This window comes from Tigriopus californicus, chromosome 5, assembly GCF_007210705.1.
Source record: "Tigriopus californicus strain San Diego chromosome 5, Tcal_SD_v2.1, whole genome shotgun sequence".
Taxonomy (NCBI): Eukaryota; Metazoa; Arthropoda; class Copepoda; order Harpacticoida; family Harpacticidae; genus Tigriopus; species Tigriopus californicus.
In genome coordinates this window covers 16363249-16378035 of record NC_081444.1, presented here as the reverse complement: position 1 = coordinate 16378035, position 14787 = coordinate 16363249, and the positions used below count along the sequence as shown (strand labels likewise).

Sequence of the window (14787 nt, the reverse complement as noted above, 5' to 3'; positions counted from 1 at the left end):
TCACTCCCCAGTAATTATGGGCCAATTTCTCTCATTTCGAATATTGCGAAGGTGTTTGAGAAGATCATGAAGTCCAAACTTGTTGAATTTCTTGAGGTCAATGAAGTCCTTCCTCCTAGCCAGCACGGGTTCCGAGCATATTTTAGCACGATTACTCAACTGATTGAGCATTTAGAGCAGGTCATTGAGGGATTGGAAAGGCACGAGTCAGTTGATGTTGTCTACCTTGATTTTGCCAAGGCCTTTAATAAAGTAGATAATGGCCTTTTGTTGAATAGACTTCATGACTTTTTGTTGAATAGACTTCATGACATTGGGATCCAAGACAAGGTTCTCAATTGGATAAGAAGCTTCATTGTCAAGGTCGAGGGATCCCTTAGTGACATACATGATGTCAAGTCAGGTGTTCCCCAGGGCTCCATCTTAGCGCCCCTCCTTTTTATAATATTCGTTACCCCGCTTCAAAAGCTTTGGATTCACGCCAGTCTCTCTTCCTATGCTAACGATACAAAGTTAGTTTCTGGTAGGAATGGGCAAGATTCCAGTAGCCTTGCAAAGGACTTAGATCGAATCTACTCATGGGTAACTGAGAGTAATATGGCCCTGAACGGAATGAAATTCCCCTGGCGCAAGATAGGGCTGAAATCTCGGTTAGTGGAACGGCCTCTGGCCAACGGGTGAACCGGTCTTGTACAGTCAAGAGGTATTTGAAACCTCCCGATGCTTCCAGAGGGCCCACGATATCCAAATGTATGCTTTGAAAACGGTGTGACGGAACGTTGATACGAGTATGTTCAAGTGGCGCCCGTGTGTGACGGACCACTTTGGCCCGTTGGCAGTTTAGGCACTCAGCCGTCCAACGATTCACGTCTCGATTGAGCCCGTGCCAAACGAAGTGCCGACTTACGAGTCTCCGTCCCGCACGAACGCCAGGATGAGTTATGGCGTGTATGGTCTGGAAAACAGTCCGGCGAAGGAATTCAGGAACCCAAGGACGAGGGTTATTTTGGGACACGTCGCACAATAAGGTCAGACCGGGTTGCAATTCGATCATCATGAACGTCAAGGAAGTTAAAGATGTTCGGACCGTCAACAACAATTGGGATCAGCTTGTTGAGCATCCAACAGTGACTGGGCCGAGACTGACTCGAAAAGCGCACTAATCCCGGGGGCCCTTGAAAAGGTGTCAGCCACCACATTTTGATGCCTGGACACGTGTCTGATATTAGTGGCGAATTCCGAAATGTAAGCCAATTGTCGTTGTTGACGGGCAGACACAGGGTCGCTTCTTTTGCCCAAAGCGAAAATTAAGGGTTTGTGATCGGTACACAACCCTAGGTCCTGACCCTCTACAAAATGTCGGAAGTGACGGATCGCTAGATAAATGGCTAGCAATTCACGGTCAAGATATCTTTAAATGAATTGACGGCATCTGTGCAAAGTAAGATAAACATGGAGCCAATTTTTAGCACCAAGAGAAAACCATTCTTGAGTAATCGCACTTGAATGAAATACCGGCATCTCCCCAAAAACATTTAGACCTTAGAAAGATGAGATAGCTGTGAAGAAATTTATGAAATAATTATCTTGGTTTGTTGTCGAAGAAAGAAATGGTTTTGAAATCGCAAGTCAAAGAAACATTTAGTCAAAAATAGCTGTCGGAATTTAAGCCAATTTTGGACTGCCTTGCAGACCATATGAATTTGTGTACTAACAAATTGCAAAGGCATTGTCGATTGGCCAACTCCGTGAGTGCCTTTTCAATTTCAATTGGTTGAATAAGAAATCAAGATCACTGCAATAAAATTTGCTTATGCAACCGACCAACCAAGGCCTCCTCAAAGTTTGTGTTGTCATCATTCCACAACTTTGATCGCCACAAGTGAGTTCCTTATGACATATCTTGAAACAAATTTAGGAAAGTTCATTATTTCGATTATCATCTAATAAATTTTAGATCAAATAAATGGCTCTAGAGATACTAATTTTTCGATTTCATCCAAGGCCACTAGATTTTGACCCCTGTGTAGTAAACGAATCAGTTCAATGTGATAGTTATTCTCTACAGATCTGTAGTTTTTGTTTGTTTGTTACGGAGTCGCATGCAAGATCTCTTGCTCGGGGTGCCATCTGGTGATGGGTGTCTCCAATGGAGAATAGATAGATATTACCAGTTTTCATCTCTCTCGGGAATGACAAAGATTCAACCATTTAAATTAGCTGTTAAAGCAGCGACTCATATTGTGATTTAAACACCACACAGAAGCTTCGACATAGAGTGAACAGGAAAATGAAGAACTTCTAGAGGAATAAACTTTGCTCCATTAGCGATGCTCCCAATTTTAGGACGTCCCAAGTGGGTCGGGCTTTTTTCCACGCTGATTGACGGTGTTCTGCATTGAATCAGTTAAAAAATAGCCAGCGCCAACAGATGAGTAGACACTCAGTTGGGATCCTGTCAGGATTTTTCTCATGACGAAAAGGATCATCAGCCCACCTAAGGAACGATTTGTGTGAGCAAATTAAGAGAGAAGCTTGGAGCAAGATTTGGCATTCCGTATTATCCATATTTTCAAGATGGGATGAATTGGGTGATGACCTCTGCGATGGAAACTCAATTTTGGAACTAAATGAAGAAAAAAAACGGTTTAGTAGTTGCTTTAGCCAAACATCGGTGGAATAAACCTTTGGGGCCAAAACTCGAGGAATTGCTTTCTATTTCTTTCATCAAGGAAATTATCAACTTTAAAAGATAGATCACTTTCATTTCCAAAACTTCGCACAGTACAGTAGGGCTAGTTTCAACTCATTCTAGACGAATTGATAATGGTAAATCTAAGATATTTTTGAAGGTTCGTGTTGGTCCCTCAAGTTATGGACCGATTTGTTTTATAGTATTCCATTTACTTTCCTCAATGTAACTCCGACATTTTTCTCTTAAAACAAATTTTCAAAAAAGTTACATATTGATCTTTATTGTAAATGTCAGTGTGTAAAGTAGCCACGTACTTCAATAATATTTATATAAAGATATTTAAAAGAATCTAGTGTTTGGAGCCTTACAATAGTTTGGGTAGAGAGCAACAACATAGCTCGTATGACTACCATCGATTCAGTGCACGTGGAAATAGTGAATTGAGTGGATTACCATTGAGACCGCATTGATTGGCCTTCTTCTTAGATATCCAAAATCAAGGCTTTTCACATCAAAAAATTAGTCAATTGAATAGGTTTTCCCTATTTCTGGGTACATATCGGGCTTGTCCACCATGACGCGATGATCTATGGATTTGTTTGAGAGCAGAGTTTGAATAATCGCCAAATTGCGATGCTCGAACGTAACCTTTCTGAATAGCGGTCCATCCCTACGAGCAGCACTCACAACTCCGTTCGAATTGAGATCACATCATCTGCACCAATACAAACTACCTTGGTGCCAACCAAAAAGGGCCCTTTGATCTCAATTTTTTCCTCGCCATCCATCTCCTCTTGCTGCTTCTATCATTTATCATTCGTTGTCTTCCAAGTGAGTGCTCATCCAAGGTTGTCAATTGGTTTACAAAGACAGGAGCTTTATTAACTTTTTTTGAGGGAGGGAAGGGGGGCTGCTGAAGTAGCGAGCCTGAGGGATAAATCTTGATAACCCTCTTCAACATTCGAAGCATTGTCGATATGGCCGGCCGCTGTTGCATTTCCATTATAAATATGAGGAACATCCGGGATCATGGTTTGATCTAGTATTGCTGAAAACCATGAGCCCCCAAAATTAATAATCCAAACCACGTATTGCTTTGAGATCAGATTGCTTTGCGTCAAACTGTCCATCATGCTAACTCACCCATTTCACGCCATGGGCCAATGTCGAAAATGAGGTAGCTTCAGGTGTCCATTTGACACCAACTGAAACGAACTACTCAAAGTACCAGCCAACCAGAGCGAATGCTTTGGATTTGAAAAATGGGGCTTGAAACGAATTGGAATGTTATTTGTATAACCACAGTGGTTTTGTTTCTAATTATCTTGTACTTTGGAGGAGCCCTTTTGGCCGTTGGTTCTCTGTAAGCGTATCAACGACCCCATGCATTCCCAAGATCACGCTCATTTTTTGCTTCACTTCTCAAATCCAACACTCGTTCTCATCGTTTCAGAGAGAGAGCCTTTCATTTTGCTCAAGAATCGCATCGATTCCTCTGAGAAGCGCACGAGGAGGCCCAGAGGCTTGCGTCATCTTGTGTTGCTTCGTATGTCATTCTCTTATAGTATTGGGGCCTTTGGATGGCTAGCCCACAGACATGCACACCACTATCATGTTTGGGTAGCCGTTTGCCCATTTGACTCTTGGGTGATCGTGAGTCCGGGGGTCCTATCCACACACCATGCACGCTCCCCATTGTGGACGGGTAAACACAAGCCTTCGTTGGACGGTCGATATCTCAAGCGAGCTTAGCTGAGATCATGCGCAACGAACGCCGACGAGTAGTCCTGCGCTAGGTTTGTGTGGAGCGCCGCCTTTGTTAGCTGAGGGGCGGAGGCTTGGGCACATTTTGGGTTCATGTCAGTCAATTGAGAGCTCTGACCGTATGAACGTGTTTCTCCGTGGAAGAAGAGGCTCATGACAATTGCTTGCGTGTTACATGACGCACATTTCGCCGAGTCTTGATTCAGTTTCAAAACAGCAAACTAGAGCAACCATCGGCACAGCCTTATATTTGGATTCAAAAATCAGTGCGTGACTTGAGTTCTATTCGGTTGGGCAACTCCAGTGGCTAGGTAACTACCTAGGAAGGTAACAAGCAAGCCACAGTTGGAAGATCAACCCACGTCTAGAAACTGGCGGGAGTGTGTTTATCTGAATGTTGATTCGCAAGTCAATAAACTCCGTCGGGTCGTAATCCTCTCTCCTTGATTTGGAGTTGAGATAAATTACACCGATAGAGCAAGCATTGCACACAAAGCGAACGTGTGATTGTCGTAATCCCGAATCCCAGACCTGAAGAATAACGTGAACCTGAGCTCCTTGAGGCGCTTCAGATCAAGTTGGCCATCTTCGTCACTGCGTCAATCAAAGTAGATCTGAAATCAAGTTGATGTGAAAGGCTGATAAGAAACTTATGAAGGCCCCAGCCAGCACCCATCGCTGAGACGCTACACAAGCTCAAGACAGCGCTCTTATTTCTTGGCTCACTATCTTTCGCCATCATCATCCTTGTCCTCGTCCTCATCATCATGGAAAAAGTGGGCATTTTCACGTCGCGCATCGTGCGAGAAGAGCTCATTGAAGAGGAGCATAGCATCATCCGATACCACCATCACGGCCACGGCAATCACCATCATCATCATCATCATCATCATCATCATCCCCACCACCACCACCATCACTCGGATGGGATCCGGAAGAAAAAAATGGCCCAGAATAAAGAGCGTGAGTAATACCGTTTCATGCGACGTGATTCGTCATTTGGCACACGTCTTACCAATATACCACAATATGGGCCCGCTCTACGTCCAAGGGGTTCCAGTTTGTCGTAGAAGGGCAATTGCCCGATTGGGCGCAACCTTGCTATGTTTGTTGGAGACGAGGTGTTTGCATCTGAGACCGGAAAAAGCCGCCGTGGCATATGGGTGCAGATCTCCCATTGCACTTACCTCCTGATCTCGCTTTGGTCTCTGAAGTGCATGGGACCACCTCAAAGGGCTGGAAGAAAGGGTGACGTCAATGTTGATGACGACGACTTTGGAAAACGTAGATTTACTTTGCAGGGTGAACCAAGTTGGGCAAGTGAGAATTACGTATTTGTGCCTCTACTGTTTAGTATAGGAAGTTCGCCAAACAATAACGTGGAGCAAGGCGTTGATTGTGAATTTGATTTTTTATGCTGGATTTTGCGAATTCACGCCCAACCACAAAATGAGTAGTCATTCAAGGACAGAATCGAAATGAGTGCAACTCTCATTAATTCTGGACAATGCTCGCTCTCAAATCTGCGAGACTTGACTTGGACTGACTTTGACGTGGCGACTGGCTGGCGAAGTCATGCCCATGAATTGGCATCTGATATATTCATCTCTACCGTATGTACCTTTTCAAACTTGGACATGACACATCTTGCCAGCCACGCACAAAAACTTGAACACCCTTTTCGTCATATCTATAGTACTATTTGGAATGAGGGATAGAAGAAAAAAACTACAATATACGGCCAAATCTACGCGCATTGAGTTTGAGGTCAATGTACGCTCCAGAGGATGACTCCCCCAACAATGTACAACAACATGGGATTTTTTTCGTTAGATTAACTTAAAGCAGAAGATATGCCATGCGCGCTATTTGTCAACACTTTGACTTCGTTGTAGACCGCTGCCGCTCTGTAGCTATTTGAAACGAAGACGTAGGTCATGTTATGGGTAATCATTGTTGTGCTTGAACTTGCTTATGTCACTGGACTACACAAGACTGTTTCACCATGAGCCCTCTCCTAGAGTGGAACAAACTTCATGACTGCTTTATTCTTCTCCAAAGAAAATTGGAATCTCTTTCATATTTAAGAGTCAATGGGAATCAATCCCACAAAATGAATCCAATCATGTGCAACTCACTCGATTTGATTATTATTTGTTGAACAAGGCATTGCATTTTCAATGCTGAGGTCACATTTTAGAAAAAATACTCCTTGGGCTCGCTTAGTAATGGGGACCTTGAGCCTAAAGGCCTCCTACTACTACTACTACTTCTGGAGTACTAGAGAGGGTCCCTCTGTGGGCTCTCGAATTTCTCGTTCAAAGTCGGATTTCAAGAGTAATTCAATTCTTTTTCTCCTTGGATTCTGGAGAGGTGAGCCAATCACCTTCAAGTCTAGCTAAGGTAGGTAAAGACAAAGCCAACTTGGCAACGAGTGTGCTGCACATGGCCTTTTGAACGATTTATCTATCGGTAAATCGCCCAACGCCAAAGCTGGTCAAATCAAATCGGAATGTATCACGGATTGACTTGCTTATTTTGATCCATTGCCTTCTCATGATCTGCAGTAAAACAAATCTACCATTCTTTGTAACATGCACACGATTTTCGACGCTTTGATTTGAACATAGTCCTCTTCGAAGGATATTCAATTGAGTGGACATTGACTTGACTTGTTCAAGATATACACCCAATAAGTAGTAAAATCCCACTTGAACCTCTCAATGAAATTGACTGATGTTGGCTCGTACATTATTTGCCGATCCGTTTTCTCTACATGAAGGAAATTTACCCAAAATCTTACTCTTTCGATCAAACTATAGAAATATGGCCCAAATTGATGACACTATTGTTTTAGTAATGATTCTGCAGGTGCTTAAAATGGGTCAGAGAATACCTGAGGACATCCCATCGAGGTCCGATAACATTTCTATGACTGACAAATGATCAGAACAATAAGTATTTACCTGAATCTGGCCTCAGGGTCGGTGGTCGACCTCAATTGGACTGATTCCCTTTACTTCAGCTAAGATCAGGCCTACAGGGTTGCCTTTAATAGCTACCTCCCCTTCAAAATGTTGGGTGTGGGTACACAAGTCAGTCAGTTTGTCACTCATTTCCCTCTGAGAGCCTGATTTAGGCACAAAAGTGGTTGCACCTTTGGGCTTATTCCTTGGTGGGTTCACGTATGAATCCTCAGAATTGGCACAAACACAGTTGAACGACACTGAAATGAACAGTTCTGGAACGGCTTGTAAAAATATTGTGATAATCCTGCCAGCCACCCCGCCGCCAGCCAAGTTCCGAGATTGATGGGGTGAGTCCAAGGAGGAAGCAAATGAGGGAGGGAGGGAGGCAAGGAGGCAAGGAGGCAAGGAGGCAAACTTGTACGTATTTTGTGAATGGCCTCGCATCCAGTCACATTCACGTCTTGAAGGGGTAAAGTCAACAACAAATTCAATTTCGCAATTCACATCCATCCCCCATCCCTAACGACAGCTAAACAGCTACGGGCTCAGACATAGTATGGCTTGTATGTTCAATGTGGTATATGCACATATTGGAAGGCCAGAGCATCAGATAGAAAAAAGAGCTTTGGCCTAGATATGTACTATGAGGCTTGCTCGCTCCTCGAGTGTTCCAATTGGCCCTGATCTGTTCGGAAAGATTGAAAAAGATCAGGTCGCCTGCCTCATTTGTTTGACGATGATGACGTCGAATCTCCCTTCCCCATTCCCAATATCCCCTCATTGGATAGTGTACTGTACAAAGATTCAATATGTAGTGGTAGATGTACAGGAATTGCTTGCTCGAGGTTCAACCTCGGCGAGCTTGGATTGAGTGATGGGACCCTTGACTCCATGTACGTTTACGTCACGAGTCGAACAACAACAACCGCTCTTCACAAGTTGGAAGAATTTCCAATTTCCTTGGCCAATGTCAAAACAGACTCGTAGTTCGGCAACAAAGAGACACCCTCTACCGTCGTCACAAATTGCTTTCAATTCTAAGTCCATCCCTGAAGAGCTTAACCTTGAGTAAGAGCAATGATTTGAAATATCATGGATTACGAAACATGTTATCACTCAATTGTACATATACATAATTGACCTATTCTATTAACCTACAATACATGCCTTGAGGCTAATAGGTGCAATATTTTTGTCTTGAAACAATATACGGTATGTAGTAGGTTCTTTGAATTTTATTTGTGTAGATGAGAATCAATAAGTTTTTCTCGGCAAATTGGATATAGCATTGCCAGTCAATTTTAGCGTCCTCATTTGCTTGGCATTCTTAGACCGGGTTACGTTTCTCCACGACCAAAAAGAGTTGCATTTGAGTTTAAACAAAGTATGCAATGTAATTGAAACTGTGAGGCTTGCAAAATGAAAGTGAAACTCTTTGCACCAGTTACTCTTCCAAATGCATTGTTCAAATACACAACCATTCACCAATGTTCTTGGAATGGAAATTATAAATTTTGAGAGGTAGGCCGGAAATCCATCAAATAGAAGGTACTGCACAGAGAAGATATGGCCTTAAGTTATTTGCCAGGCCTTCATTAAGGAAATATCATGCCATTATTTTACTAAACCCTTCTCATCGTTCTTTGATCTAACGACTTACTTAAAATGGCATGAATTCGCTCTTTGAACGTAATTTCTATTTTCACCCGATTTATTGCGTTGGTGGTTTAAAATATTTCGGTTTGTGTGGCTCTACTTGCCGTCAACATATAGACATTTACGAACACTCAATTGAAGTTCCACGTTCTTCACTAATCGAATGAGTTCGCCGAATCTCTGAAAGTGGGAAAATGTCTTTCAAAGGATGACTTGCTCTTTCGAATACCTTCGGATGCCTTCTAATTCAGCCCAAGTGCTGTGATAAAGGAAAATGGATTAGAGAGTGAAAACACAGGGAGCTGAAATAATAATAACAAGAATGTCTAAAGGAACGAGCTTCTTCCCAACACTATCTTTCGATGAGATCTCCACGACTCGACTCAAAGCACCTCGGATTTGAAGCTTGACTGCGAGAAACAGAAAAGCACAGACAAGGAGACAACCTGCGGAATCCCTCTTTTAGTCGCTATATCAGCCCCTTGGTCTTCTTTCACGGCCAGGAAGAGGAGTTCATTTTGACTTTGGAGCAACCTGAGAGCGAGCGATTTCTTGCGAATCTCTTGCTCTGGTTGGCTTCTCGATCTCTTATCACGATCCCATCCATCGTGGTGTGCAATGAGCATTCATTCACCCACTTGGACCAACTTTTAAGTTCGGTCTCAATCGTCTTGGTATCTTGTTAATCGCTCAAAGAGCTAGGATTTTCTGACCCTCGCCCTTTCCAATCTTTGCCTTGGCATCTGGATTTCGACTGATTCCTCCCCCAGCAATTTCGTGAGGTTAGCTATCCCACTGTAATTTAACAGAACAAAAGCAAGAGGCAATCAATACCGTCAAGATGGCCAGCTGGTCGGTGGTTATCGGTCACGACTGGTATGCTTTTCCTTTTTTCTTCTCTGGCCTTTTCCAGGCTTCGCCTTTTTGCTTTGACCTTTTGAGGTCACTCCTATATATTCCTTCCATCCAATAAATTCAGTTTGGCTCATTCATTCAAGGCAATGTTATTCATTTGTCTTGGGAAGAGCCAGGAATGAAAAAGGAAACTGCAATCAAGTCCGCTCGTTGCAATGATGGACAAGAATTAACCTGAAGGGTGGATTAAATTACCCTTGATGACAAATACCCTCAATTGCTAAACCTGCCTAGGTTGGTCTAAATCCTGGTTTCCCTGCCCTATCCACAATGCACGTTTTCTCCCCTTACCCGCCTTCCCCCTTCCCCCCATCCCTTCATTGTCCTTGTGCAATCTCAACTCAACTTGATGGACCTTGAAATGTTCGCGACACAGGGCGACGATGATTGCTCACTCCCTGGAATGGTCCTGGAATTTGGACACTGGCTGGCTCAGACAGTTAATCCAGAATACAACTTTGATGGGTTCAAGAGAAAGAGCTCAAGAAAGAGATCCATAAAAAGACATAAGATGTTCGAGAAGTACGCCAATTTCTAGAGGCGCTTTGTCATGTGTCAATCTGATCGGCACCTATCGAAGATCAAGCATTCATAAATTTCGAACATTATCCTGTCACATCTGCGTAAAGACATGATGTCGTGCAATCCTCTTGAGAGTTGCAAGGGTCATCTTCAACCGAAGATGAATGATCCGCCTTTGGCTAGTCTCGCGTTCCAAAAATTGGTGCCATCAAGTGAAATCGGACTTGAATGGGATTATGTCCATATTTGATGTTCAAGTCAAGCCTTTCACCCCCTTCCCTTGATAGGACTGAAAGTAAAAGAAAACATTTCATTCGGCGAAAGAATGTTAGCCAGCAAGCCACCAGCCACGTGGGTTTGGCCATAGCACGTGGGCGTTTTCACCCCATTTCAAAAAGAGAAAGAGTGGAAAATGTGAAATTGACTCCAGGCTCAATTGGGGTCTCACTTTGGCCACCGATGCTTCATAGTTAGTGTGGGGTTGAGCTCACGACCGCCTAACACCATTCCTGTTGTGGCTTGAATGCCCACAACGACAAAAGGTCGGGATGAAATCGAATTCCAATTCCAATTTTCCCCGCTTGCCAACACCTGACAATACCATCCATGGACACTCGACCGAGAGTGTGAAGACTTGTTCATTAAAGAAGGCATAAGCATCAACTCATCCCTGCTTGATCGAAATTGGCGTTGTCTTGTTCAAGTCTTCTAGTTGATGATCCATGTGTCCCACTAAGTGATTGAGAGGTATCAACTGTAGCTAGCAGTGATAGTAGTGGTAGTAGTAGTAGTAGTGGCAACAGGCCACCCAAAAACCAAACATGCTCCCGGTCACTCAAGGCATTCAATGGCATCCAATGGCACCTAATCCGTCATGCTGAATGGCTCATCCCAAACAAACGAGGCTGTTGTTTGAGGGTATTTTTGGACAGAATGAGCTGCGATTATACAATTTACCATGACACATTTGGGCATGATGATCTTGAGGAGTGTCTGAGATCCCCATTGATGACATCACTGAGGCCAGCTCAAATGAAGTGAAAGATGATGCGCCCGATTATCCGAATAAAGCCTCGTAAAGCGAGAAACTGCTTTGACTTGACGAGGCCCTCCTCAATTAGCCATCCGTTCAGTAATGATGATAATGGAAAGCTGGCCAGATGGATGAGGATGATCCATTTCCCTAATATTATCCAAGAATGTTAATCTCTTGGAACTACGAGCATTTGACATCGAGAGGAGCCCAAGCTTTGAGCATCATGGTGGAGATCGCCATGCTCTGACTGGAGATCGATCAATGGCCAAGTTTCGATGCAGTTTTGGAACATTTCTGGCCATTTCAGAAACTCTCCACTCCTTGATAAAGAGTATGACTGGTTTTGAATGAGGAAAACTCATTCAAGTGTGTGCGAATGATTGATTTGAATCATCTATCGTCAGAATCCTCTTTCCAAATCTTGACAAAGAAGCATTTTAATAAAGCCGAAAGGCGAGTTGATCTGGTTACAGATATTTCGTTGCAATGAAGCAATGAACGGTCTAATGTTACTGGCTTGGACTGAATACTTTCCTTGTTATCTACACAAAGATCGGGGATGGGGTTGTTCTCACTCACTGTTCTCTGTAGTTATAGCCAGCCTATTCATGATTGATGAAGTCTGGTGGATGGTGAGAAACCAGCGACCAACCATCCATCCTCTTTCTGTTGAACAATGGTCTGGGTGGTTTGGCCTGCTGCTTTAAAGCCCAAGTTAACCGCCGCCTGCTAAGTCTCCAATTATGAAATATGAAATTGGTTTGTCTTACCCATGACCAGGTGTACTGTATTGGCGCTTGCAGGTGGTAGTGGTAGTGCATGATAGCTGGTATATGGTACTACTTTACCACTACTACCCCTACTCTTGCTACTACTACAACTGCTACCTGGCGAAGTTGCTGTACATGAAGTCAACCGAGTAAGCGCAGGTGAAGAATTACGACTAGGGCAACTTCAGTAGATAGATACTCCACTCCATCCATCAGAGAGAATGCATGACCAAAGGCAACATAATATTCATGAACACTTAAGCGTTCGAAACGGCAGATGCCTCGAGTAAGTAAAAGAGCATTCATGAGTTATCATGAGTTACGAAAAAGAGGTTTCTTGGGTAAAATTGAGGCTTTGCCGTCCAACATGACGATCACATACCGATCCCTTGCTATGATCGCAACGGCATTTACACAATTGTTGCGCGTGGTCTCTTTGTTGCTGGTTAAAACTCAAACATGCACGGAGACTCTTGTCTTCTTTTCTATATCTTGTCGTCATGAGGAGGCCAAGTTGCCTGAAACTTAAAGAGCGCAAGCAGCTTGCCTGATGAAATTGGTTGGCATTATCATTATTTCCCGCACTGAGGACCGTCAAAGTGAATGCTTCGTTGGAGTCATCCCAGATCCGTCATGTGTTGTCGTTGGTTATCGCGAGGCCTGGGAGCCCTGTAAGCCTGTAAGTGGGTGAATGAGTGTGTGTGTGAAAGTCCGTGCTGATTTGTTTGGTTGTTGTTGATGTTGTTGTTGTTGCTGTCGTGTTGTCGTTGCTTTTGATGAGAAGGCGAGTGGAAGAAAACAGTGGTAGCTGAGAGGACGGCGGCCGTAATGTAATCATGGAGATGGCACAAGAAACTCCTCGACAGTTCTTGTTTTCAACCAAGGCAAAGAGGGTGGGCCAAACGAGGTGCTCGGCATTGTCCGGTATTTCGGACATCCTTTGTGATTCATCCATCTATCTATCCATCCTTCCGCTGTATGCAAGGAGCCCGTTCCTTCACTCATTCCCACACTGGCTTACTTAAGAAACTAACCTAGTTTGTGTTTTGGGTGTGTCGCATCGTATTTTTTGGATCCATTCAGGCTCAAACCTCCAAGAGTCGAGGAGATAACGACTGAGGTGAGTCTTCCGAACCAAACCATTTCATTATTCTCAATTCTCATTAGCTGCACCATCAGCCGTGGCAATAGCAGCGTCAACAACAACAGCAGCAGCATTACAACGAGTATGAGTATTCTCTTGGAGCATTCCATCGATCAGATTCATTCTGACTAGGAGGATGAACCCAAGTTTGACGGGATTGCTCATACAAAGAATCGATCGATTGATCTTGAAAGACCCTTGGAAGGGTCCTTCTTCCAGTGTTGATCATCCTAGCTGGTCCTAGACGATGTGCTCGCTAATCTTTCCTTTTTGGGGTTGATCACATCAAATATTTGACTGACGGCTAGGTGACCGTCCTCGCAGGGGAAAGGAGCGACAAAAAGGCCTCAAACAACTGTTCAGGAGCAAAATCCTTACATAAATTGAGAATGATGGTGTGTGTGTGTTGTGGATGGATTGCATTGGAGACAAATCTAGTGGGAGCACTTTGAGAAGCACCACTTGAGACGAAGTGGAAGACACATAATGGACCGAGAACAGGGTGCTAATTGAAGTTTTCAGGCTTTGTGTGTATCACGGATTTGGCCGAGATTGCCACCTTCAAGTGGTGTGCACACTCACGATTTATTCGTAAATCTATCCTATTCTCTAGTATGCACATCCAGTGATATAGGCACATGAATACGGAATGGTAGGTGACATGGGTTAAAATTGAACATTAAAGAGCTTTACCAATTTGGACAGGGCCCACCCTCGTGTAATTCAACTCTGCTTAGCCAAATAGTCTTTGCTAATCGACGGTGTTGGTAGGTGGCTGGGACTTTGTTGAATACCTTTACCCACTCTCAGTACTTGTCACACAGTTGTAAGGATGCCTATTTATCATTCGTTCAAGATTGATTAGAGCCCTCTACATTACGAAAGGGGCATGCATAGCAGCGTTGTACAAACTTATACTGCTACTCTTTGTAGGGTCTTGAATCCATTCGGCTCTTCCGATTGACAAACCAAAACAAACCGTGGTTGACGACAGGATGACGAGCCATCAAAGTAAGGAGCTGGCTCAGCAGTCCCCCCAATAAACGTGCAAGCATGCCAAGGAGTAGATTCTATTCTCGTCATTCTTCAGTTTCACTCCGAGAATTTTGCATCCTGGGCATTAGGCATTGTCCACTCCATGCGAGTATCTGAAGAATTTGGGACAGTGGCTATTTGTTTTATCCATGGTGCGATCTGGCGAAACATGCCAGGATATGGCAAACGACGTACAGTAGAAGTCGTGGGAATTTAAAGTTGTCGATGGCCAAACAGCTCAATCTCTCATGTCCTTATTGAACCCTTCGTTTCGGGTCCCT

The 14787-nt window shown here is 43.7% G+C and overlaps 1 protein-coding gene across 2 annotated transcripts in view; it reads left to right on the top strand.

Annotated features, from left to right (window-relative positions):
• Window positions 1-4203: 4203 nt before the first annotated feature.
• Window positions 4204-14787, top strand: part of LOC131881211 (lateral signaling target protein 2 homolog) — a gene marked incomplete at its 3' end in the record, with an annotated part of 21270 nt that continues 10686 nt past the window's right edge. Inside the window, 1 exon segment of one of the 2 annotated variants that reach the window (XM_059227999.1) lies at window positions 4204-5422. In XM_059227999.1, the coding sequence (XP_059083982.1) occupies window positions 5227-5422 (196 nt within the window). 2 annotated transcript variants of the gene reach the window in all.